At 36.1% G+C, this 26,883-nt stretch overlaps 1 protein-coding gene across 3 annotated transcripts in view; it reads left to right on the forward strand.

Annotated features, from left to right (window-relative positions):
- LOC131162301 (DEAD-box ATP-dependent RNA helicase FANCM) overlaps positions 1-26,883 on the forward strand; it is a 98,196-nt gene that overhangs the window by 17,691 nt on the left and 53,622 nt on the right. For all 3 annotated transcript variants that reach the window (XM_058118620.1, XM_058118622.1, XM_058118621.1), the window contains exons 6-13: positions 10,373-10,464; positions 10,598-10,652; positions 10,732-10,853; positions 10,947-11,060; positions 17,087-17,280; positions 19,715-19,845; positions 19,940-20,000; positions 20,133-20,203. In XM_058118620.1, coding sequence (XP_057974603.1) covers positions 10,373-10,464; positions 10,598-10,652; positions 10,732-10,853; positions 10,947-11,060; positions 17,087-17,280; positions 19,715-19,845; positions 19,940-20,000; positions 20,133-20,203 — 840 coding nt within the window. The remainder of the gene's footprint in view (positions 1-10,372; positions 10,465-10,597; positions 10,653-10,731; positions 10,854-10,946; positions 11,061-17,086; positions 17,281-19,714; positions 19,846-19,939; positions 20,001-20,132; positions 20,204-26,883) is intronic.

A 26,883-nucleotide genomic window follows, 5' to 3' on the forward strand; every position in this document is an offset into this window, starting at 1 on the left:
CTAGTAGTGCTGTCTCAAACAATTGCAATTTGTATCTCAATCAAGTGCCAATTTCCAGCATGGCCAACTGCTGCTTAACATGGAAATACCCTCTGGAAGCTTAGGGCCTTTCACCCAAGAGAAACACAGTCTCTACTTGCTCAAATATCGCAATATCAAGGCCACAAACAACACACGGTGCCAACTATTTCACGCTAGCAGCTTAACATATGCATCCACAAACACAAGCTATGCCATAGCAAGTAAAACCATCATTCTTATGAGATGAATATCTATCACACGAAAATTTCCCAACTAAACAAAATATGCAGGTATGAAACTATGATAACCAAAGAAAACATATATGCCATACCAATTATCAAGTGGTTAAAAATAAGAAGCTTAAATCTTCCTTATTAGGATTCAATTCCATGCAAGTTTCTACCCCTCTTTCCTTCGAATACCCAAAATCCCTAGATGAATAAATGAAAATTAAGAACACCTACCTTGAATTTCAGCTTCTCCAAATTTATTTTAAATTCCCTCTGAGTTTCTGTATTGTCTCCTGATTTTCCCTCACTTCCTGCAGAGTTCTCTCTTTCCCTTCCTCTCTCCCTTTCGAACTCGGGTTTACAGCACAAATTTATGGCATTTTATGTTGTTGCTGCCCTGCATGGCCGAAATGGGTCATGACAGCAATTACTTGCTTTCGGCTGCCAGCCAAGTGTCGTCTTCTAGGCTGAAAACATGGCAGGACAGCAGCAGCTGATGGCGAGAAGGGTCCTATTTCTGTCATCTATGCGCAGGGTGTATGCTGCTGGTCTGCAATGCTGCCAGGTGGTTGCCGCTGGTCTGCGGTGCTGTTGTTACACCAGGTTTCAGCATGCCCCTGCTTTTTTTTTTTTTTCCTTTACCCCAACTCTTATGTTATTTATGTTTTAGCATGACCCTCATAACTTCCTTTCTTCTAAGCCCCTCCTTCCACTAATAAATTGAATGGAATTTCGAATGTGAATTAACATAGCTTAATTAATGAGCAACATGGTTAGTATGAACTTGTTCAATACAAAAACAAAGCAAAAACCATGCAAATTTATCAAACTAATTTAAATTTACCATGGCCTAAAGGGTATGGTTGTCACAGTTTGTCGCATTTGGTTCGACAGGAATGCTTATATTTTTCATGGTTGATGTATGCGTTTACATTTTCTTTAGGACAAAATCATTTTTTTATTGCTTGTGGGCTTCTTCATCGAGTTACTTTAATAGGATTTGCTTCTTGGATTTTCAGGGGGATTGGATGGCTTTGTTAGCTTGATTATCTTGTCTTTCATTTTATTTTTCTCCGTTTCTTTCTTCTCTTCATGAACAGTGTGAAATTGTTGAACAAAGATGTTTTTGGTAACATAATAGAACGAAAAAGTGACACTCTTCGAGATTGTAGCTTGGATGGTTTGGAGGAGTGGATTGTTGGGTGAGGAGGATGGGCCTAGAAGGGTTCATCTTAATAATGACTTGGAGGTGCTTTTTTAAAAGAGGATATTAATTTGTAGGGTTGTAAATGGTTTTATTTGGTTCAGTTTGACCAAAACCGGAAAGCGAACCAAAAACTGTTGGTTCAACAAAAATCTAAATTGTGGTTAAACTAGTTTAGCTGGGTACCTGTCGGTTTTTTATTTTATTTTAAATAAGTAATAGTTGACCAAAAACAAACTACTTTTAAACTTGAGCTAAGCAACTAAGCCCGGCTCGAGGCAATAAAGCCTGAACCCACTCGATGCACTGCACAACACATTTGGGCTCCAGCCCAACACAGTGGAGAATGTGAAGTTGGGAGCAAGGTCTTAAATTTCAATTTCGAGTCAAATTTCAAAACTTTAAAAATACAGAAATTTCGATGTCAATTTCGATTTCAATTTGAAAAAATAATGGAAATCTGTAGTAAAGCATGGAATTCTTTTAATGAACCTTTAGAAATGGTTAATAGATGCAATAATATAAGTTTTAGGACCAATATACAAGTTAAATACATCTATGTTGTGTATGAGGTGGAAAAATTGTAATATAATTTGTGTATCAAACATTTTAGTAAGATAATGTGCATTAAACATATTCAGTTAATACAAATGAAATTCCTAAATCATTTAAATATTATTTATTGTGCAAATAATGATAATTTAGACACGAATGGTTAGATAAAAAATATTGTTGTAAAGGAGGAGGGTTGCGTTAGGTAGCTGATAGCCGGGGTAAAATTTGTTAGATCACTATGATATGAATCCTTATCGAATATTTGTTGGGGCGTCCCCTACGAGCTACGTGTTGCACTTGAACCACGCGGGTGTAGTGAAAAGTGGGCAAGGGTGGGCTAGGTTGTTGCCCCGAAGCGACGCGCCGTGTTGGCGCTTGGGTATGGTGTCAAATGTGCGAGGGTTCTTGCATCATTCTGGACGTGGGCAGGTAAAGACGTTAGTTCAGGAAGCTAGGGTAGTTGAACAAAGATTAAGGTTAGAAACGAAGATCTCAGAAAATCGATTTGGTTTTATGCCTGGGAGATCTACCACAAAAGCTATTTATCTTTTAAGAAGATTAATGGAAAAGTTTAGGGAAAAGAAGTGGGACTTGCATATGATATTTATTGACCTTGAGAAAGCATATGATAGAATACCTATGGAAGTTCTATGGTGGGTTTTAGAAATAAAGGGTGTATGTTGTAGGTATACCGATGTCATTAAGGATATGTACGATGGAGTAATGACTAGTGTGAGGACTGTAGATGGAGAAACTAGAGAATTTCCAATTACCATAGATGTACATCAAGGATTTGCTTTGAGTCCTTATCTTTTTGCTTTAGTGATGGACCAATTGACTAGGAGTATTCAAAAGGAGGTTCCATGGTATATGTTGTTTGCAGATGATATTGTATTAATTGATGAAACTAGGGACACTGTATGTTGTTTGTAGATGATATTGTATTAATTGACGAAACTAGGGACGCAAGTAGAGGTTGAGTTAGAATTATGGAGAGAAACTTTGGAATCTAGAGGCTTTAGGATAAGTAGAAATAAAACAGAATATATGAAATGTAATTTTAGTAATGTTAGGAAGAATATTGGAGACAAAGTTAAACTTGATGATGAAGAAATAAATAGCACTCGTAGATTTCGATACCTTGGATCTATTATGCAAGCTGAAGGAGAAATTGAAGATGATGTAATGCATAGAGTTAAAGCAGGTTGGGTAAAATGGAGAAGTGTTTCAAGTGTGCTATGTGATCGTAGAATACCCTTAAAATTGAAAGGGAAGTTTTGTAGGACAGCTATAAGACTAGTTATGCTATATGGATCGGAATGTTGGGCGACGAAGAAACATAATGTCTAAAAAGTAAAAGTTGCTGAGATGAGAATGCTTAGATGGATGAGTGGTATAACGTTAAAAGATAAATTAAGGAATGAACATATTCGTGGTAAGTTAGGTGTAGCTCTTATAGAAGATAAGATAAGGGAGGGACGACTCAAATGGTATGGACACTTGCAACGTAGGCCACATAGTGCACCTGTGAGGAAGAGTGACTTAGTTATTGTGGGGGGCAGTAGAAGGGGTAGGGTTAGACCTAAAATAACTTCGGAGGAGATAGTGAGTAAGGATTTAATATCCTTGAATCTATCAAAAGAAATGGTCCATGATTGCATAAATTGGCGGAAAAGGATTCATATAGCTGACCCCACTTAGTGGGACTAAGGCTTGGTTTTGTTGTTGTTGTTGTTGTTTATTTTTTCATATAATTTTAAAAGCCCTTGTAATAATATTTTTGTTTCAATAAAAAAATAAATTAAATTAAGATAGAAGTTTCACTTTGCTCCTAAGTCTCTCATTTGAATTTAAGGTAAATTTCGTTTTATAGTTAAAACTTCAACAAGTTTTGCTAAAATTTTGAGATTTCGATAAATTTCAAATGAATAGTTGATATTTTGCTGGAAATTATGTAAAACGGAAATTGATTGCTATTTTGATTTCAAGGGTGATTGAAGTTAGAAATTTTGACAGTAATTTCGACAGTTTTGTGGAAATTTAAGACCATGGTTGGGAGGAATTTTTATAAGAGTGAGGAAGACTCACATTTCCTCATGTAAACAATGTGGGACAAGCTACCCACTATCAATGCAGCCCAGCCTCTCTAAATGCTGATTGCTTGTTCCCAGTTCCGTGTCCCACATTGACAAAAAGATGAAGGGGGGAGAGCCATCTTGCTCTATAAATACTTAATCTATTACCCTTTGTCGTGGTGAAAAATTAACTAATGGAAAATAATGACAGATACATGTATTTAACCTAAATATTGAAAGAAAACATATTAATATATATAGTTTAGTTTTTCGGTTCGATTTTACAATAAAACTGGAATTGAAACTGAAAACTGAATTTATGTAAAATTCAAAACCAAAATCGAAACCAAAAACTAAATAATCAAATTGAAACATAAAATGGTTCGATTTTGGTCTCGTTTCCAATTTTTGGATAATTTTTGTACACCCGTATTAATTTGAACAAAAATCAAGGATAAAATGGGTGGAGCAATGTTGGAAAGTTTCCAAATTTATCTAGTCAACTCTCCTTGATTATAGGAGAAATTTCTGTAATTATGTAAATATTCTTAATGATATTCTAGGATATATTCTTCGGAGATATTCTAAGAGATTTGTTAGCAATTGTCATTCTTTCATTTTGTTATTTTACCTTGTAGATTATCCTTATAGTCTATAAGACATTCAGATTGTACCTTATTTTAAAATAATAATAAATACTATTTCAATTCTTCTCCACTTCTAGATGGTATCAGAGCTTGGTTTTCTTTTCCTTTCGGCAGTCATTGCCTCTAAGACCTAGACCTTATGCCTTATTGCCTTAACCTTGTTCAGCCTCTATTATGTTTGAAATTTCCGAAACTTGCACAATTGCCAGACTTGAACCTGTGATCAACACCAAAACTGAAGCCAAAGTTGCCCATACTGAGCCCCATTAAGTCCAAAGCACAAATATCCGTCTCAATGAAGCCAACTTCTTGAGATGCTCTCAGTCAGTTCGAATGTATATCCACAGGATAGGTAAGATTGGGCACCTTATTGGTGAAACCAATGCCTTTGACGGAGCAGACCCATTTTATGCTATAAGAGGTGCTGAAAATTCATGATTGTGGCTTGGCTTGTGAATGTAATGGATGAAGATATTAGTGCTAATCACATGCCCTATTGTACTGCAAAAGAACTCTGGGATAATGTTTGTTAAATGTATTCTGACCTTGGAAATTATTCTCTGATTTATGAATTGCAGCATAAAATTGGCAAGATCCAACAAGGGGAAGACAGTGTGACTAAGTATTTTAATGCCCTTAAGGGACTGTGGTAGGACTTGGATCTATTCAATGATTATGAATGGAAGAGTCTTGATGATTGCAACTGCAACAAGAAGATGGTGGAAAATGCAAGAATTTTCAAATTCTTGGCTGGACTCAATGATGAGTTTGATGAGGTTAGGGGAAGGATTCTTGGTAGATAACCTTTGCCTCCAATCGGAGAGGTTTTTTATGAAGTGAGACATGAAGATTGTCATCGAAATGTTATGCTAAAGAAAAAGGGGCTGATGGAGCAGTGGAGAACTCAACTTTGGTTGTTGCTAATCCTACTGTTTTGGCTGCTGCCAATGCCTCTGTACAATGGTCATATCCCAATCAAAAATCTCGATTATGGTGCGACTATTGTAATAGGGCACGCCATACTTGAGAAACCTATTGGAAACTACATGGAAAACCAGCAAATTGGAAGAGCAACAAACCTGGACTTGGAAACAACCAAGTGATTCCTAAAGCAAATGAAGCCCAGACCAATGTTCTAAGTTCAGAGCAGATGGATCAACTTATTCAACTGTTGAAATCCAATCCGATATTCGGTACTTCTAGTGGTTCCTTGGTCCAACTAGGCAATATGTCGAGTGCCTATTCCAGTTCTTTAGCCTTTACACCATGGATTATTGATTTAGGTGCATCCGACCATGTGACTAGTATATCTCAATTTTTTCAGTCTTATTATATTTGTCCGGATAATAAAAAGGTTAGGATTGCAGATAGGATTCTTTCATCCATTGCAAGAGCAGGTTCAATTAGAATTTCTGGGAAAATAGAATTAAAATCTGTCCTTCATCTTCCTAAACTTGCAATCTTCTGTCTGTTAGTAGATTATCTCGTGATTTTAGTGGTCGTATCATATTCTTTGAGTCTCATTGTGAATTTCAGGACCAGAACTCAGGGGCAATGATTGGCATTGCTAGGATGATCGATGGCCTTTATTATTTTGATGATACCCTATTCAGCAATAAACAAGCTTAGGGCTTGAGTTGTAGTACTAGTTCAATCCTTGTGTGTGATCAAATAATGCTTTGGCATCTTAGAGTAGGGCATCCTAGTTTTTCTTATTTAAAATATTTGTTGCCTAGTTTGTTTAAAAATTTGGATTGTACTTCTCTTCATTGTGACGTTTGTCATTCACCGAGTTCCTTATAATTTAAAAGGCTACCGTGGATCAAAACCTTTTTATTTGATTGATAGTTATGTTTGGGGTCCCTGTAAGGTTGCTACCTTATTCGGGAAAAAAATGGTTTGTGACTTTTCTAGATCATACTCGGATTTGTTGGGTATATTTGATGAATGGAAAATTTGAAGTTGAAATATAATTCAAGAATTTTTATAGTATGATCGAAAATCAATTTCACACAAATATAAGCATACTTCGTACGGATAATGGTACAAAATATATCAACCAAGTTTTGCGAAATTTTTTGAAAGAAAATGGGATTCAACATCAATCCACCTGTCATGACACCCCACAACAAAATGGCATCGCTGAAAGAAAAAATCGTCATTTATTGAAGGTTGCACGGGCTATAATATTTTCTATGCATATTCCTAAATATTTGTGGGGGATGCTATTCTAATTGCTTGTTACCTTATTAATAGAATGCCTACCCGTGTGCTACAGTATATCACTCCTCTCGCATGCCTAAAAAAATCCTTTCCTGATAATTAGATAATTTCTGATCTGCGTCTAAAAGTATTTGGATGCACTATTTTTGTTCATATGGTAGTTCATCTTAGATCTAAACTTGATCCTAGGGCTGAAAAATGTGTGTTTATTGGATATGCTCCCAATAAGAGGGTACAAATGTTTCAATCCAAAAACAAAAAAAATTCACTTCAGTATGGATGGCGTTTTTGTTGAAAATCAGTCTTACTTTAACCAAACTTATCTTCAGGAGGAGAAAGAGAGTAGTGAAGATCAGTTTTGGCAAACTTCTATACCAATGCCTAATGTTTTCCTTGACATTGACATCCCTCTACAAAACATTCAAGGAACTGAAATTAATCCCAATTTTCCTGTATAAAGCATGAGGGAATCACAAATAGGGGGAGAATTGCTACAGAATAATCCCTCTTCTGAGCTTCATGTTTATACTTGAGGTAGGTGTCGTTCTAATACTAAGGATCATCTCACAATTTCAGAGCAGAATCATTCATCACCTCCAAAAATTGGTCATTTGGAAATCCCAGGTAATCCTTCTACCATACTTCCAGTTGATCAATCTACTGACCTTGATATACCTATAGCCATTAGGAAAGGAGTTAGAACCTGTACCACACACCCCATTGCCAAATCTTATCATACCATAGACTCTCTCATAATCATAAGTTCTTTACATCCAACATTCTCACCTATTTGTTCCAGGGACCATTCAGGAAGCTTTGGATCATCCGGATTGGAAGTTACTAGTTCTTGAAGAGATGAATGCACTACGGAACAACAGTACTTGGGAAATTGTTGATTTACCGAAGGAAAACAAAATTGTAGGTTGCAAGTGGGTGTTGGAAGTTAAATGCAAGGCTGATGGTAATATAGAGAGATATAAGGCGAGACTTGTTGCAAAAGGGTTTACACAAGCATATAGAATTGACTGTCAAGAAACTCTTGCTCCAGTGGCCAAGATAAACTCAATCTGAGTGTTACTCTCCTTAGCTGTACATTCTAATTGGCCCTGACACCAGTTGGATGTAAAGAATGCTTTTTTAAATGGAGATCCAGAGGATGAAGTGTTTATGGAATTACCACCAGGTTTTGGAGGTAATCTTGGCAGAGATAAGGTGTGTAAATTGAAACAAATCATTGTATGGGCTCAAGCAATCTCTGAGAGCTTGGTTTGAACGCTTTGGGAAGGCTGTAAAGGGTCATGGTAACAGCCAAGGTCAAGCTGATCCCACCATGTTCTATAAGCACTCAAGTGAAGGGAAGGTTGCTATTCTAATTTTCTATGTTGATATTATTTTGGCAGGTAATGACAACAAGGAACATGAGAAATTAAAACAAATGCTTGCTAATGAATTTTAGATTAAAGACTTGGGTGACTTAAAGTATTTTCTGAGTATGGAATTTGCAAAGTCAAGAAAAGTTATTTTTGTTTCACAAAGAAACTATGTGCTTGACTTGCTTGGAGAAACAGGTTTACTAGGGTGTAAAGAAGCTGAGACACCTGTAGAGCCTAATCTTAAACTACAACCTGCCAAGCCTGAAGAAGTAAACAATAGAGACCAGTACCAAAGATTGGTTGGAAGGCTACTTTATCTATCATATAGACATCCTGACATAGCCTTTGCTGTCAGTATGGTAAGCCAATTCATGCACTCATCAAGACCAGACCACTTTGATGCAATTTATAGTCCTGAGATATTTAAAGGGAACTCCAGGAAAAGGTCTATTGTTTGAAGACCATAGACATCTACAAGTTGAGGTATACACTGATGCAGATTGGGCTGGGAGTATAACCAATAGAAGATCAACTTGTAGTTATTGTGCCTTTGTTGGTGGAAATTTGTTTACATGGTGAAGCAAAAAGCAAAATGTTGTAGCTAGGAGTAGTGCAGAGGCAGATTTTAGAGCAGTTGCTCATGGAATTTGTGATGTTGTGGATTAAAAAATTATTGGAAGAATTGAAAGTCACTAATCCACTACCTATGAGACTGTATTGCGATAATAGATCTGCCATAGCCATTGATTTCAATCAAGTGCTTCATGATAGAGCAAAACATGTTGAGGTCGACAAGCATTTTATAAAGGAGAAGCTGGACAGTGGATTGATTTGTTTACCCTATATCTCTACTATTGAACAAGTAGCAGATATACTTACAAAAGGACTATTAAAGAAGCAATTTGAAAATTTGATCGGCAAGCTGGCTATGGAAGACATCTTCAAACCAGCTTGAGGGGGAGTGTTGGAAAGTTTCCAAATTTATCCAGTCATCTCTCCTTGATTATAGGAGAAATTTCTGTAATTATGTAAATATTCTGAGGAGATATTCTAGGATATATTCTTATGAGATATTCTAGGAGATTTGTTAGCAATTGTCATTCTTTCCTTTTGTTATTCTTTCCTTTATTATTCTTTCCTTTTAGATTATCCTTGTAGTCTATAAGACATTCAAATTGTACCTTATTTTAAAATAATAAGAAATACTATTTCAATTCTTCTCGACTTCTAGTAGCAGGATTATTACTCTGGATTGTTTCATAGGGTGGCTAATCGAAGGCATAAAAAAAATCTTATTTAGGAGTTGGAGCTAGAGTTGGGTTGCTTTTATGGGAGTTCAGAGCTAAAATGGTGTGATGATTGCAAATTTTTTACAATAGTGAGTCCAATAGAAGTTGATGATAGAGGGAATAGTTGGAGACCCATTGTGGTGGGAGGGGTGGGGGTTTAGTGCTCTTTGGTTGGAGAGGCTTTTTGATATTGATGGGTTGGTGTTTGAGATGGATGGGATAAAGATTAAAGACCCCTAATGGTTTTGCAATTGCCTTTTTCAGGCTGGGAGGTAATTTAGGAGGATATTATGGGGGCCTTTTCATGAGTTCCATTGTAATGGGATGGTGGGGAATCATATTAATTCTACCTTAATAGCCCTTGTCCCAGAGGAGGAGGGTCTAGGGGAGTGGGAGATTCGAGGCTTGGAAACAGCCTATTGCAAAAATGCAGTGCGGGCTTCTAATAAAATTGTAGAGGATGTTAATAGGAGAGTAGGGTAAGGTTATCATTCTCAAATTGGATTTTAGAAAAGCCTAATGTGTTCATTCCTTTTTTATTATTATTTTTGTTTTCCCTTTAGTTAAGAGTAGGTACTTCAGTGTTGCACTTGTTATTTGTGCCATGTGCTTGCATGGGCACTGACAAATTCACATACATTATTTTAAACTTCTTAATATATTTCTTTTCAATTTTGCTCCCATACTTTTCTGTAACTTTCTTTTGCCATGTGCTGTAATGCTGGATTGCTTATAAAAATTAACTTGTTTTTTAGGTGCATGTTTGGTGAAACACCTTGTGTGTTTGGTGATAGATGAAGCTCATCGAGCATCGGGAAATTATTCCTACTGTGTGGCAGTTCGTGAGGTTTGTTTCTTTTTCATTTTTCTCTAATCACAGGGTAATTATGTTGGACTTTTTATTTGTCTTTTTTAGTTTACCGGTTCAATGTCTACACATATGATTTGGTTAAAATACTAATGATGGTTCAATTTTGTAGTTAATGGCAGTACCAGTGCATCTGAGAATATTAGCTTTGACTGCAACACCAGGATGTGAGTTACTGGCCATCTACCTGGGTTCTGCAATGTTTTCTCTAAATATTTGGTCCTTATGGTTAGTGCAATTATTCAGCAAAGCAGCAGGCTGTTCAGCAGATTATTGATAATCTACATATATCAACACTTGAATATCGCAATGAAAGTGACCATGATGTCAGCCCATATGTTCACAATAGAAAGATAGAATTAATAGAGGTATGGAAAATTCTATGGTTTGTCCATATTGAGGTCTGTCATCTTCTTGATTGTAGCAAACAGGCTTTAACATTTTCCTTGCAATGGTACTAGGTTGCAATGGGCCGAGATGCCGTTGAGGTAAACAATTTGCTGTCAGAAGTGATACGCCCATTTGTGGCTAAGCTTTGTGGTATTGGAGTGCTGCAGAATAGGGACTTTCAGACGGTACAGTTCCTTTAAATTATAGATTTATGTATTCTCTTTAAAGAAACCCTGTAAATCTTGCTACATTGTGTTGAAAATAGCATTGAGATTTGACCTACTTCATAAATTACAGAGTGATTTTTTTTTTTCACCATGTTCATCATAGTATTAGAACCCCAAAAAGCCATCTTTGGGTTTCTTATCTCTCTTTTGATCTAAAGATCTATTTCTTGTAATGCTTGTGTTGCGCATCTGCAATTTGTAGAGGATCATGTCAGTTTGGGAGTTCTGTTGATGCTAATCTTGAAAAGAATCCACCAATTTTCACGCCGAGGATCATGTCAGTTTGGGAGTTCTGCAATTTGTAGAAGATAAGAAATCACAACACCCTCATTCCTCACTTTAATCCCTCTCATCAACGGTTTCTCTACTGCCCTATAAACCAATATACTTAGAGGCATCTACTACCGGAGCAAACAGGAAAGGAGAAAGAGGATACTAACCCCCTTGAAGTCCTAGACCAAGATTTAGGTTCTACATTAATAATGACTGAGAAAGAAGCATTAATAAACACCCTCTCATCCAAGACCGTCATTTTTCATTGGACCCCTCCTTGAAAAAGATCTTATCAAGAAATTCCAACATACTTGGTCATAAGCCTTTTCAAAGTCTAATTTAAAAAACTTCTTTTTTTATTCTCTTCTTATATGAACAACCTCAATAACCTCATTTGCTACTACAATAGCATCCACAATCTGCCTATTCCTAGCAAAACACTTTGAGCCTGTGCAATAATATGACCTATCAAAAAACTCAACCTATCAACTTATTCCCTTGTAATGATATTTATACACACTAGTCACAAGACTATTTGGGTGAAAATCTGCAATTTAATAGACCTATTCTTTTTAGGCACCAAGATAATGAAAGTTGAGTTAATACTTTTACCCAAAATTTCATTAAAAAAGAACTCATTGAAGTTCTTCATTAAATCCCTTCTAACCACATCCCAACTGTCCTAAAAGAAAGCCATACTAAACCCATCCAGGCCCAGAGCCTTATCCCTCTCCATCCTAAATACAAACGCCTTAACCTCGCTTTCCTCAACAAGCCATTCCCGCCATCTTATCTGATTACTACAAATAGTATTCAGCCCCAACTGCTCTTATGTAGAACTACAACTATCCTCCTCAGTAAACAAATTGACAAAAAAATCTGTAATCTCCTCCGATATCAAATAAGAATCAGTAGCAACTAGCAATCTCTCCTCCCCTTAGTCCCAATTTCCTAGTCATATTCCTTCGCTTCTTATCAGTAGCCAACCCTTGGAAAATTTGTTCCTTCTTATCACAGTTTGGATATACAAAATCTTAGCGGACAGGAATGTACTGCATCAAGCATTATGAATGGTGAACTATGTGAGCTTGTCAACTATCCTTTTTGTTAAAGCTTGATATACATTGTTGGCTCAGAGCTGGTTACTAGGAGGTCCTGGGTTTTAGCCTGGTTGCTTGTGTTTATTGTGTGGTTTTCTTAAAAAAAATATTGTATTCCTTGTAGTGGGTGTTATTTATCGTGTGTTTATCTCTCCACGTGTTGTTGTGATGCATGTGCAGAGGAATGTTAAAACTTGACATACATTGTTGGCCCAACACCTAATATCTTAAGCTTTTAGGTTGAGTGGTAATCTAACACTTCCTTTTGATCTGAGGCACGAGGAGGAGCATGTCTTTTTTATGACTTTCACTGATCAATTCAGGCTCAGAGAAGTGCTTGACCAGGGTCCCATTGATGAATGAAAGGGTTATGACTTACAAGCCCTAGTCCTCTAAGAGTTTAACAAGCAAGGAAATGGATGTGTGTCAGTGAATGGCTTTTGCACTGCTCAATCCATTTCTTGTTGCAACAGATGGCGTAGATTAGGAGCGCATTTCCTTGCTTGTTGTCCCCCTTCTTTCTCAAAATCAAGTTTCTCCTCAATCTAGTTGTGAAGCCTCTTCTTCCGATGTACATTATTCTCTCTTTTAAAAAATTTCTATGTTTATCGAAAAAAAGATCTAGCTTTGAAGCCCTTGCTGATAAAGAGGCGTTTGATTGGTTATGACTTACACCTTTGCATTCACCAATTGTCATGCAATGTTCTGCACCTTACACAATGAACTATTCCACCCTTACTTAAGAGGTCTGGTAGCATACGTCTATAGTCACTTTTGGACTAGAATTAACATCGGTTGCAGCAGCTAAAGAAGTGGTTGAAGTGCGTCAATTTCTTGAAAGTTAGTTTTTATATTGCCAATGCTGTTTCCAAATCTAATAATGAATGGATACTCAAGCAATTGAAATCACTCATTTGATTTGAAGGATGAGCTTGTGCTTAAAAGAGCTGAGAATCAAATTGCCACTTTACAAAATGCTGGTGATACTCAATGAGGATCCCATTTCAAGTCAATGAGTGTTTTAGAAAAATGTTTTGTGCAGTGAGTATAGTTCTTCAAAACATCAAAATATTAGTGCGTCTAATTATTCTCAGGGAGAAGCGTATGCTATCTATTGGTGAATTGAGATTTTTTTAATTTTTATTTTTAGTTCATTCATATTTTTCCCATGATGAATGGCATTATGGAGATCAGCATTAATCATTGTCAAGCTTTACAACATTTTTACAACATCTTTCTTTAGATATATCAAATGTTGTAAACATTGTCCAAACAATGGAAGATTTAATCTAAAAGTCGAAAAGTAGTTTGAATGCATTGATTTAGAATGTAAATTCATTTTACGCAATTCATTTGTGGATGATGATTCTCGTTTCAGGCAGGCAATGGTTGGAATAAGGAAACAGATGTAGCGGAGCATCATTCTTGAATATCAAGTGGATATTTTTTTGGTGCAATAGTTTTGCATAGGAGGTTTCCTAAGGAATATCCTGGATGTGTGCATGCTTGGCTTTTATAGTTCAAAATCTGCCTCGTATTTGTTTGTATTCATAGTTACGAATCTACCTCCTATTTGTTTATGCACTGTTCTTTCACATGGAGGATGTGGAAATAGTGATTTGATATCTTTGGAGAAAATTCAGTTCATCCGGACATTGTAGGTATTGGTAGGAATAAAGATAGGTTATGTGCTGTGCTGTGGGGCATTTGGATGCAACGTAATTCTAGTGTTTTTAAGGGAAAGAAGACTCCTTGGTTTTTAGTTTGAGATAGGATTCAATATTCTTTGCGGGCTGTTGCAGCAGGTTGTTTCAAAGGGACATGTTTTGCGGATGTTCAGTGTGATTGGCCGGCTGTGTTATATTGACTGTTATCTTTTCTTTTAGTTTTTATTATTTTCTTAGGAAGATTCCTTTTTCTCCTTCTTTGTATATTATTTCTTCCATATTCATCTCTCTCTCTCTCTCTCTCTCTCTCTCTCACTTTTTTGCTGTTGCTAGAGATCATGGTTTTAAATAGCAGTAGCAGGTAGCGAGAAGCAGGAGTAGAGGATGTGACGTAACGTGAAGTGGGTGTAACGGCTGTGAAAATTTTCAAGTACACACCATCTTATGTATATTGGTATATTTGCATGTTTGGATCCTTTAATTCAAGTTACAGACATTGTTTGTTAAGGACAAAAAAATTTGCATTCGTTTTAAACCACTAACAACAAAACAACAAACCTGATGTATTTACTTTTTCATTAACCATATATTTGATAAATTAATTAATAAAACAAAATCATTACACTCCACTAATCTATTGGACACATAAGACATACAAATAATACAATAAATTAAACAAGTTCCAAATTTAATAAATTTAGACCAATAAGTTATATTGTATGACTATAAGCTAAGCTTTAAAATTATAATATATAATCATAAAAATTATTCATAAATAAGTAAAGCACTAACAACTTGGACAAGAAAAAACTAGGAAAGGAAAGAAGCTTGAAGTTGAAAAATGGAGAAAATAAATATCAAATTATTAATTTTATCAGAATAAATATTTTTCAAGAAAATATTGTCCATATCAAATTGTTAAATAATGCATCTCTTGTGAATATTAAAAAAAAAAAAAAACAATTCTTGCAACATCTATTGGTTGCCAGAATTGAATAATAAATTCAATGGGTACTTGGAAGCGCTTTTTCTTACTTTGGATTTAGATCATAAATGCTATTGACTCACTTGAACAACAGCAATAAAAACAAGTCTTAAGTCCCACTAGGTTGAGTTAGCTACATGAATCCTTTTCACCAATTCACACGATCAAGGGCAGCTCTCTCGACTAGCTGAAGAGCTATTAAATTCTTCCTCATTATTTCATTCCATGTTATTTTAGGGCTACCCCTACCCCTTCTATTACTAGTAAGAATAACTAGCTCACTCCTTCTCACTGGTGCACTGCTAGGTTTGCATTTCAAATGTCCAAACCAACTAGGTTGCCCCTCCTTACCTTATCTTCTACTGGTGCTATGCCTAATTTATTACGAATATATTCATTCTTTAATCTATCCTTTAATGTTATACTGACTTGATGTTGAAAAAATTCGCTGCCTTGTTATCAAATTTTTGCGAGTTGATTTTCCTCAGCAAGAGAAAGAGTACCTTAAGAGTTGAAGTGTTTTGGAGCTTGATGTTCATCAGCTTCCTGATAAACATCAACAATTGCTGAACTTTAGTGAGAGTTAGTCGAAAGTAGAAGATCAATGAAGTATCCACTCATTGATCGGTTGGATCTACTTGTGCGCTAACTCTTAGATTTCTAACATTTCTGGAACGGGCTTTTTCAACTATGAATATTGCCAAGACTGGACATTGTAGCTAGATGGTGGATGATTTTCTTTGAAATTTCGTAGTTGTAATATTAAGAAGGAAATTGCTGAAAATTTTTGTATGGATAAAAGACCATTGATGATTTTAGTACTATGAAAGCATGGTTTGTGGTTTAAATAAAAATTTGATTTTACTGTTATTGTGCAATATTGTTTATGTTCTTTTTTGATTCTGTAGATAGATGTGGCATGGTCACCTCCATATGAAATTTCTGGCTTTGTGGTTGCTCGAAGCAATCACTTGTGTTATCAAATATTGTTTGGTGGCTGGTTATTGGATTTATTAATTTATTGTTTTGTATCAAAAAATTAAAAAAAAAGTTATATTTTATCCAAGCTATATAAAATTTATCACTGATGCATCTTCATGTTATAAAGTGTAAAAAGTTGAGTTTTTTGACTTTATATTTGTTTCCTATATTCAAGGAAATACTGATAAATTTTACAAAATATCTGATACATAATCCTAGTTTCACTGGGCATAACAGACACTGAATAAAATTGGCATTCCACCTGACCAGATTCCAACCAAATATTGAACTCACTTTGCTATTTCCGTTTGTGCCTTCATTCCATTCTGTTGTTATTTGTTTCTATGAAGCAAACGAGCCTTAGTTTTAATGACCTGTAAATTACTACATTCCATTGGTAGTTGAAATTTTATTTGTTCATTGGACAAGTTTTATCAGAGTGGATATTATGGTTACATGCACTATGTATATTATAGAAGCTTGCTATGATACATTTCTTGGTACATCAGTTGAAGGCTTAGCAGGTTGTCCTGATGCAATTTCCAATTTTTTGCTATATGTATGCTGGGAGCTTGCTGCTTCATGTTATATTTTATTAATCTCATAATCAGTTGCTGATTATATGAATTTTCTTTTATTCCCTTTTATATTTTAGGCTAACTTGTCTCCTCATAGTTTCTTTTTCTAATTGGTATTTGTCTATTTTAAGATGATCAAAGATAAATTATAAGCTTTTATAAGCTGTTTAGAGCTTCTGAGATTATTTATATTTTAAATAAAAATTTCTTTTAATTCTTTTGGTTTGTCTTCATGTTTTGTTTTATCTTCTTTATTCACATTTCCATTTGACACAGTTCTTGTCAGTGCTTATTATAATCATCATCTGTTTTTTTTTTTTTTTTTTTTCACTTTAAAAATATCTCTTTATCTCTTTTTCTAATGTATTTTTCCCTAGAACTCATATTTAGCGTTTAACAGCTAAGCCCATGTGATTTACTTAATTCGAGGGAGAAATTTCGTCAAGCACCACCACAAGAACTCCCTCATATCAAATATGGAGAAATTGAAGGATATTTTGCAGTGCTTATAACACTTTACCATATTCGTAAGCTACTTTCAAGCCATGGAATAAGGCCAGCATATGAGATGCTTGAAGAAAAGATGCAACATGGGTATGTCCTTGACCTTTCATTTCAGCATCATCTCAAATGGCACTCTAACGCTCAAATTTCCTGAAACTGTGCCTGCTGGGTTTGTTTTGTGCACGTTTTGATTTGTAGAAATGCCATCATTGGAATGTTCTTGAATTTTTCGGAGAGCCTTTTTAATTAAGTTAAAAGTTTTTCTCTCATCTTCAATTTGCCGATGATATCATTTTTTTTTCTTGATGACCATAAGCTTTTATTTAGAAGAATTTTGGGTATTCTTAATGTTTTTGGGCTTAAGATTAATATATGGAAAAGTGGTTTAGCAGCCCTAAATGTCCTTGGTGAGAGGATTAGAGTTTGGGCAGCTGATGCACGGTGTGGTTTATTGGATTGCCCCTAACTTATTTAGAGGCTCCACTGGGTGGGAATCCTAGAGGGGTGGATTTTTGGAATCCAGTAGTGGAGAGGATTAGAGTTTGGGCAGCTGATGTAGGGTGTGGTTTATTGGAATGGCCCCTCACTTATTTAGGGGCTCCATTGGGTGGGAATCCTAGAGGGGTGGATTTTTGGAATCCAGTAGTGGAGAGGATTATGAAGAGATTAGCCGGTTTCAAGGGGTGCCCCTTTCTCTTTTGGTTGTACAATCACACTTATCCAGGCTTGAATCTGTAGCATTCCTTTGTATGTTTTATCTGTTTTCATAATTCCAGAGGGAGTCGGGAGCAAGCTTGAGAGAATTATGAGGGATTTTCTGTGGTCTGATTTGGGGGGTCGTAGGGACCATTTAGTAAACTGTGTGGAGGTTAGTAAGTCTAAAAAGGAGGGGGGGGGGGGTTGGATCTTGGTAAGTTGGTGTCTAAAAACAGTGCTCTTTTAGCTGAATGGTTTGGGTGTTTCTCCTTGGAAGATAATTCCCTGTGACATATAGTTATTCGCAGTTAGTTTGGGTTGGATGAGAATGGGTGGGATACCAATAGTAGCTTGAGATATTCTTTGGGGAGTTCGTGGGGGTCTATTTAAATTTGTAGTGGGGAGAGGATCCCATATTCGTTTTTGGAAAGACCCATGGCTCGGGAATGATTCTTTTTCCATTTCTTTTCTGCCTCCTTTTAGATTATGTTCTAATCCAAATAGAGTTATTTCTTCCTTTGAGGATAATGGGAGGGGTTTTCGAGCCTCTTGGAATCTTCATTTTAGAAGACCTCCAAATGATAGGGAGATGGTGGAGTTGTCTTCTTTGTTGTCCGTATTGGACAATTGCAAATTATCCTTGGGTAGGGATCTACGTTCTTGGTGTCTGGATCATTTTGGGGTGTTTTCTTGTAAATCATTCTTTGAATTTTGACTTTTCAAATAATCCCCTTACTCTTTATTTGGTTATTTGGAAGGTTAAAGTTCCCCCAAAAATTAAATTGTTTACTTGGTTGGTTGTGCTGAACAAAATTAATACCAATAACTTGCTACAGGTTAGGAGACCTTTGAAGGCTCTCTCCAAATGTTTGTGTGCTCTGTTATAGGAATTCCAAAACAGCCTCTCACCTTTTTTAGCATTGTGAATTTTCATGGAGGATTTGGAATAAATTGTTTGGTATCATGGGAGAGAGGTGGGTCTGCCTTTATTCAGTGGACCATTTGTTAATCACTTCCTTTGTGGGCTTTGGAAGAAGGAAGGAAAGGGCAGCTCTTTGGAAGTGTAGTAAGTATGCAGTTTTATGGGATCTTTGGTTGGAACATATTGCACAGATTTTTTCCTGGAAGAAGTTGTATTCATATTTGGTGTGGGAAAAGTTTCAGTTCTTGACTTTTTTATGGTGAATCTGGTTTGGTATTTTTAGAAAAGTCAGCTTTCAGGATTTAAATAGGGATTGGAGGTATTGGTTGGTTTGATTTTTGTTTTGAGGTTTTAATTTTTCTCTGGTTTGTTCCAGATTTTTTGGGAAATGCCTTTTCTCTCCGGTGTAAATTCTCTTCCTATTAATGAATTTCTTTTGCTATAAAAAAAATTGCTTGATAGCTGAAGTATCTGCAATTCGGTTATTTGATCTTTGAACCTTTTTTCAGTTTGAGCGGAGTCCCTGACTTTAATGTTATTCAAAAATCATCAGCAATAGATTATAACACTTATATTTTGTTTTTTGGAGTAAAGTAAGGATCCTCTGTTCCCCAACCATGAGCCAGTTTGTTAGAAGAACATGCTCAGATCGTTGTTGAAATCAGGCAGCATAATTTCTTGTGTAACGGAGCCTCAGTGAATGTATCTATGATTTTGTTAACAGCATAATTTTTTATGTCAACCTGCTTGGAAAAAATTTCTATAATTTTGTCTAGTGCATTTATGGGGTATCAAATATTGGGGGACATTTTCCTCGATATGCTGCACTGGCTTTTGTCAGTTTAATAGTCATCCAAGGCAGCTTTTGTCAGTTTAAGAGTCATCAAAAGTGTTTTACTGTTGCAGGTCTTTTGGTAGATTAATGAATAAAAATGAAGTCATCTGGAAGGCAAAGCTCTTGATGCAGCAAAGCTTATCTCATGGCGCTACAAACCCTAAATTGTTAAAAATGTTAGATGTGCTGATTCATCATTTTAGTAAGTTTGTAGGCATCTTCTTTTTATTTTTTAAAATTCTTTTTCAAGGGAAAATTTTGAATCTTTAATTTGATGACTAAATTTTTTGGCACAGAAACAAATGATCCTCAAAATTCACGGGTTATCATTTTCTCAAATTTTAGGGGGAGTGTCAGGTGAATATGTTTTCTTTAATATTGTTTATGTCATAAGTTTGTAATGTTTATTACTACTATTGCATGAAATTTACCCTTTAAATTTAAAGTTTACCTTCTTGTTTTGGTGTAATGATACTCATTCACATTTAGGGACATAATGGATGCATTGGCGAGCATTGGGGAGTCGGTGAAAGCTACCCAGTTTATTGGTCAAAGTTCAGGTTTTTGGTTTCTGTTCTTTTATTTTCCTGTTGTAGATACATTATTTTTCGTAAAAAAAATTATATTTTATATTTTATATTTTATATTTTTGATTTGATTGAGATCTAAGGCCGTATTTGTTAATTTTCAGTATAAATCATTTGGTTTGATAGATGCTCTTACATTGTCAGTTTTGATGAATGCAGTTTTGAGTATTAAAATTAAAGATCCCCTATACTACTTAATACAGCAAAGCTCAATCCCCGTGTCTTGGGGTGATTATCATTTCATCCTCTCACATCTGACTCTATGTTTAGTTGAGCCTTCTGTAGGCTTTTTGCTCTTTTAATTGTATCCATATTATCATTGTTTAATGGTACTATGGTTGGACATTGTTGGATATGAGATGGAAAATACACCTAATTGTTCTAGAAATAAAATAAATGATCTATTATTAGAAATAATTTACTATTGATTTTAAATTTTTATTTTGTGAATGTTGCAAAGTTAGAGATGGAGGAGAGAAGAAGAAAAGAAAAGAAGAAAGGAAGAAGAAAGGAAGAGAAGGAGGCGGCAGTTTCCTGGAGCCCTATGTTCAGCTCCAGGTTTGCCCTCTTATGTTATTTGTAATATAAAACTTGAAAGACTAAGCCTATCTCTTCTAACACTCCCCTCATGCTGAAGGTGCATAACTATCATCTAACCCCAGCTTGTTACAACCACTAGACAAGGCAGACTTAATTAAGCATTTGTGGAAACACTGCCTGACTTAATTAAGCATGTGCTTGTCCTCTCATGATCTCACCGTTTCTATTACATTTGCATATCAAGCCTTTACCAGGAGTGCAATTGAGATACCTTAGAATCCTACAAACAACATCCTAGTGTGGTTGTTTTGGATTTTTGATAAATTGACTCACTACCCCCACAACTGTGGATATGTCGGATCTAGTGACAATGAAGTATATCAACTTGCCAACCAATTGGCTATGTTGACGTTTTTCTTCAAACACTGGTCCAACATCCCTAGACATCTTCACGTTGGGATTCATAGGAGCATCAATTGGTTTACCTCCCAACATAAAAGTCTCTCTAAGCAAGTCCATGGTGTATTTTCACTGTGATAACTTTTTTCTATACCATATAATCTCAATACCAAGAAAGTTATATAGAGTACCCAAGTCCTTGATTTGAAAATTTTCTTGAAGCCACTGCTTGACATCCGTAATCCCATTTTGGTCACTGCAGTGGTGATGATGTCATCACATAAACTATAAGGAGCACCCCACATGTCTTGTTTTAACAAATAAATACCAACTGATTAAAGTAGCTCTAAATGAAACCAAATGTAGAGACCACCTTGCTAAATTTTTCAAACTAGGAAAAAAGATATTGCTTAAGACCATAAGTGGCCTTATGCAACCTACATACCTTATATCCTCCCTAGGAGTGGAAAAACGGGTCGAAACCCGATCGGTGATCCGTGACCCGCCCGTTTAAATCGGGTTTGGGTTGAATGTAAGCTGATCCATTTATAAACGGGTCAACCCAGATCCGCTCCATTTTTTAAACGGGTTAGGCGGGTTTAGGTCGAGTCACTCATTTATCTTCTTTTATATATATATATATATAATGAAACATTGAAACAACCTAACCCAATAACCCACTAACCCTTACGGCCTTACCCATCTCCGTCACGGCTTCACAGCGTCTCGGCGAGAAGCGATGTGGCAGAAGCAGAATTGCAGAAGCCTCGCTAGCTCCCTGCTACGGCCTCCCTCACGGCCTCACAGTGAGAAGCGGCGCTGTGGCATTTCAATTCGGCTATTTTGCTCCCTCCTGGCTCCAGATCTGCAGATCAGCCACATTGAAGATTGGGGCAAGAAGGAAACTGGAGCAGGGGGTGTGTGGGGAGGCAACTGCAGTGTGAGAGAATTGACAGCGGCGGTGGATATGAAGACGAACCAGATGGGTTTTTGAAGCATGAGATGATGAAAGTGCTGGACTTCGCCGAGCGGTCGCCTGCTGTTGAAGATGAGTGCGAGAATGAATGCCTCAAGAATTGTTCATGTGGGCTATAAAGTGATCTCAATTTCTTTTAAGTGTGATCCATCACCTAATTTCTCTATTGATTTTAGCTCACATAGAAAAAGTCAAATTAAATTTACAGATACTCTTTTTTTTTTTTTTTTTAAATTATGTCATTTTATGTGAAATATTTAACAATTTTTAAAATAAATAAATTATATATTTTAAATGGGTGACTTGTTTATGACCAATTTATTAAATGGGCGGGTTAGGGTTTACATAGTACTATAGTAGTGACCCGTTAATAAACAGATCATTCTGAACTCGAACCCGTTTAACCCTACCCGTTTACGACCCGCCCAAACCCGGCCCGTGAACCCGTTTTGCCACCCCTAATCCTCTCCCTGAGCAACATACCCAGAAGGTTGCTCCATGTATACCGCTTTTTGTAGATCTCCTTACGAGAAGGCATTCTTCACATTGAATTGGTAAAGGGGCCAATCCCAATTATCGGTCAACAAAATCAGAACTCGAATAGACTTCAGTGTAGCAACATCAAAGAAGGTCCCAAAATAATCAATACTATTTGTAAGTGTAGCCCTTGGCAGACAATCGAGCCTTAAGCTGTTTAATATAGCTACTATGAATATGTTTGACAATGTAGACCCAACGACACCTAACCAACTGCTTAGGAACCTCCTCCATGGGTTAGGCAAAATTCTATCCCTTGGCTGTAAATTGGTAACCAGACCTTCATCATCAAAGATATAAACTCCCTCAAGTTCTAGAAGATAAATCCCCTATATTTTCATAAGAATCCGAAACATACCCATATTTTTCTTGAATCTAATCCAACAACAGCTCCTCATCACAATCAAACTCACTTAGATCATCACTTTCTGAATTTGAGTAATCCACCCATTTCTTTCCCTCCCTCTTTTTCGTTACTTACCCCATTACTACTTCCAGCCTACTTAGCATGAGAATCTTCCACTATACTAAGCTTTCCTTTAGAATTTCTTTTTAATAACTTTGCCACTGACTCACCAGATTTGTCTCTCTTATCTTCAAACACCTTCCTCATTTCAGCACCCATATAAGCCGCCCTCCGACGAGCATAAACCTTGTTTCCCTCTAATTTGTTATAATAAGACAAAAACCTTAAGATTTCCTCCCCACACAAAGCAACTACTAATTTTTTAATCTTTTCCACATCTCTTTCTAATCCCTGTTTAAAACTGGTTGCTTTTTTAACACCACAATCTTGTTTCAGATCTTCTCTATTGCTAATGTGAGTTTGTCCCAAATTTGACTCATAACTTGGAAATCTGTAGATTGGGAATGTATTGTACTATCAAAAGGTATAGTGACCTTCCAAATACTTGGCTTCTGGGTTCTAGGAACAGTATTTTGGGCCTGCCCATTTTTGGTTTCCAGCAAGGAAGTACTTGGATCACTATTATCCAAGACATAAGCTGGACTACAAGCTTGGCCCATCTGCATGAGGCCTAGAGGATCAGAATCTCCCTTTGAGCCCCCTTGAGACTTCCTTAAAAATTGGGTCTAATCAAATAATTGGCCCAGTTTATCGAGAAAAGATTGACCTTCTTTTTCTATTATTTGGGCTAGGCCTAAGGCCTGAAAAATACCGCTTGGCTCATTCCTATTTGCAGTTTTCTTTCTGAACGCAGCCCTAACTGCATCTGAGAAAATAGTTGCTCTTGTTGAAACCCTAACTTCCTTGCCACTGATCGAACAATTCTGGTTATTCGAAGGATTTTCCTTCTATTTGGATTGACCGATTCAATGTGACCTACTGTATAAACTCCATGTCATTGTATTGCTCGAAAGGGAGTTGCGAGAGGGGAGAAGATAGAGAGAGGGGATGAGAGAGAGCAAGACATTCTATTTGTTCTTTTAATCGAACATTCCCTCACCGATTAATCTTAACCATCAAGTACAAAGTTAAGCGGAACCAGTAAACATTCAAAAAAGCAAATGAGAGTCATGCGGTAAACTGTTAGCAACACAATTCATTATTAACACCTTCATAGGCAACACGTGTTTAGCGGGGGAGGCAAGTAGGCTAAACATGTTTATCACTAGTGAGTTATAGTGATTAATGAGCACTCACCCTCCCCTAAAGAGCTTTCTACACTATTCTAGCTCTAGCACTAGCAAATATAAAATTGACCGAGGAATCATACTCCCATTTTACATTACGACATTATCACAGTTGCTGCATAAACCTATTCTATATTTACATGATTGTTACCCATCCTGTGTACACAATACAAGCGGTCACCAAGGTCTTAAATTTTGATTTTCGCTCAAATTTTGAAGCTCCAAAAATACTGAAATTTCAGTTTCAATGTCAATTTTGATTTCAATTTGAAAAAATAATGGAAATCAATAGCTAAAGCATGGAAATTATTTTATGAAAAATTATAAATGGTTAATTGACGTAATAATATAAGTTTTAGGACTAATGTATTACAAGTTAAGTAGATCTATGTTGTGTATGAGGTGGAAAAGTTGTGATATAATTTGTGTATCAAACATATTGATAAGATAATGTGCATTAAACATATTCAGTTAATATAATTGAAATTCGTAAATCATTTAAATATTATTTCTTATACAAATAATTGTAATTTAGTCATGAATGGTTAGATGAAAAAATGTTGTTGTAAGTTTATTTTTTCATATAGTTTCAAAAGCCCTTGTAATAATATTTTTGTTTTTATAAAAAAATAAAAAAATTTAGGGAGAAATTGCGCTTCGCTCCTAAATCTCTCATTTGAATTCTGTGGACATTTTGTTCTATAGTTAAAATTTTGACAAGTTTCCCCAAAATTTTGAGATTTTGATAAGTTTCGAATGATTCGTTGAAAGTTTGATGGAAATTGTGTGAATCAACTGCCATTTCGATTTTGAGGGTGATGAAAATCAGAAACTTTGACAATTTCGTGGAAATTTAAGACCATGGCGGTTATAGGTAGCCATAATGGCCTGAACAAGCTCTATTTTTGACATTCTCCCCAACTTATGTGGGCAACATTTTTGTAGACTTCGATGGTACTTTTCAACTTTGTCCATGAACAATTCCATGTCTCTCATTGACATCCAACTGACTCTTTCTTCTCCAAAGCCTTTCCACTTCACTAAAAACTCGTGTTGCTTCTTCCTTGATCATGTGAACTCTTTGTTTGCAAGGATGACTTCAATTTCTCTCCTGTCAGGTTGGGCTATTTTCAGTGGTGCTCTAGTTGACTGAGTTTTGTTTTGGTCTTCAACATTGGCGAGGAGTGGCTTGCTCACTAATCTCATTTCGTGCTTCAGTAACAAAATCGTATTCTTTATCGCCATTGTTTCAGCAGTCTCGATTGCCTATGACTTGTGTAACAAGCTGAGTGAGTTGTCCAACTTTTTCCTACAGCTCTTCAAACATCTCAATAGTCACATATTTGCCTTTACGCCCACTATTTTCTCTTCCATCCCTTGTGGCTATGAACCCACAAGATCGAACTTGCTCCAATACCATTTGATGCAAATAGGTGCTGGTATAGAAAATAACTTTACAAATAAACACTGATAGTATTTTAATTCTTTCTTTGATTCAAATAACTGCTAAATCATCAAATAGTAAAGAGATTACTGCTGTGATTTTTAGTTAAAAAATAGGGCAATTTCTAAGAAAAAGAGCAACTTTATCCCCATACTAGTGCCCAATGCAAGTTGATACATTGCCGAGCTTTCAAGAAATATCAAGCCCAAGGCTAAATCAACTTCTATTTTACTGGCCTCTTGAGCTTCTAGCTGTGATGGAGGTACTGGCACACACTGCAGGGTCGATGACTAAAAACCCAATCCTCCAAATTTTTTCAACCTAGTTGGTTTGGATCCGAGCTCTGCAGAGAAATCTTCTCAAAAGACCAAAGAAAAAACCTCTTGGAAAAGTGGTTGAAGGCTCATATTTATACCAACTGCAAGGCTTTCTAGACAGCCAACTCCCATTTTGCACATAACTACTCCTAAAATCTGCTTATCTTCTAAATACTCACTAAAAGTAATTCCTATCACAAAAGTACCCTGGAATATTAAATGACCCCCAAAAGCTTGTTTGGCCAAAATTAACCTAAAAAAAATTCAGAAATTACAGAATCACCCCTAGCACTTATTAATAACAGCATTTGATATAAACAGAAAATTATATAAAAATTGCAGACTTGCGTCGAGTTGGTTCTGTTCACACATTTTTAGACTCAAAACGCTAGTCCATCCAATGTACTCAATCTAAGGGTGTAATTCAATTATGTGCGACCTCAAATTCACCTACATTGGTAATTTTTTGCTTAATCTGGAAAGAAGAGAAAGAGAGAAGGAAGAAAATAGAACTTGGTTAACCCAAGGAGAAGAGAGAACAAAATAGTTGTTCCTGATTTCGGAGAGCTGACCCTTTTATAATTTTAAAGTACTAAAAGAAAACCATTTTGAATATTGATTCGGAAAATACCCCATATTTTTTTTTTAATTAGTTGTTAAATCCTTTACTAACAAAGAACTTCTACTTGACCTGCTAATATCCTCCCCATGCCCTACTTGCTACAAATGTCCTCACAAGAGATTTACTGAAGGCATCAGCTAGTTTCTATTTCGAGCTGGACATAAT

Source organism: Malania oleifera, chromosome 8 (assembly GCF_029873635.1).
Source record: "Malania oleifera isolate guangnan ecotype guangnan chromosome 8, ASM2987363v1, whole genome shotgun sequence".
Taxonomy (NCBI): Eukaryota; Viridiplantae; Streptophyta; class Magnoliopsida; order Santalales; family Ximeniaceae; genus Malania; species Malania oleifera.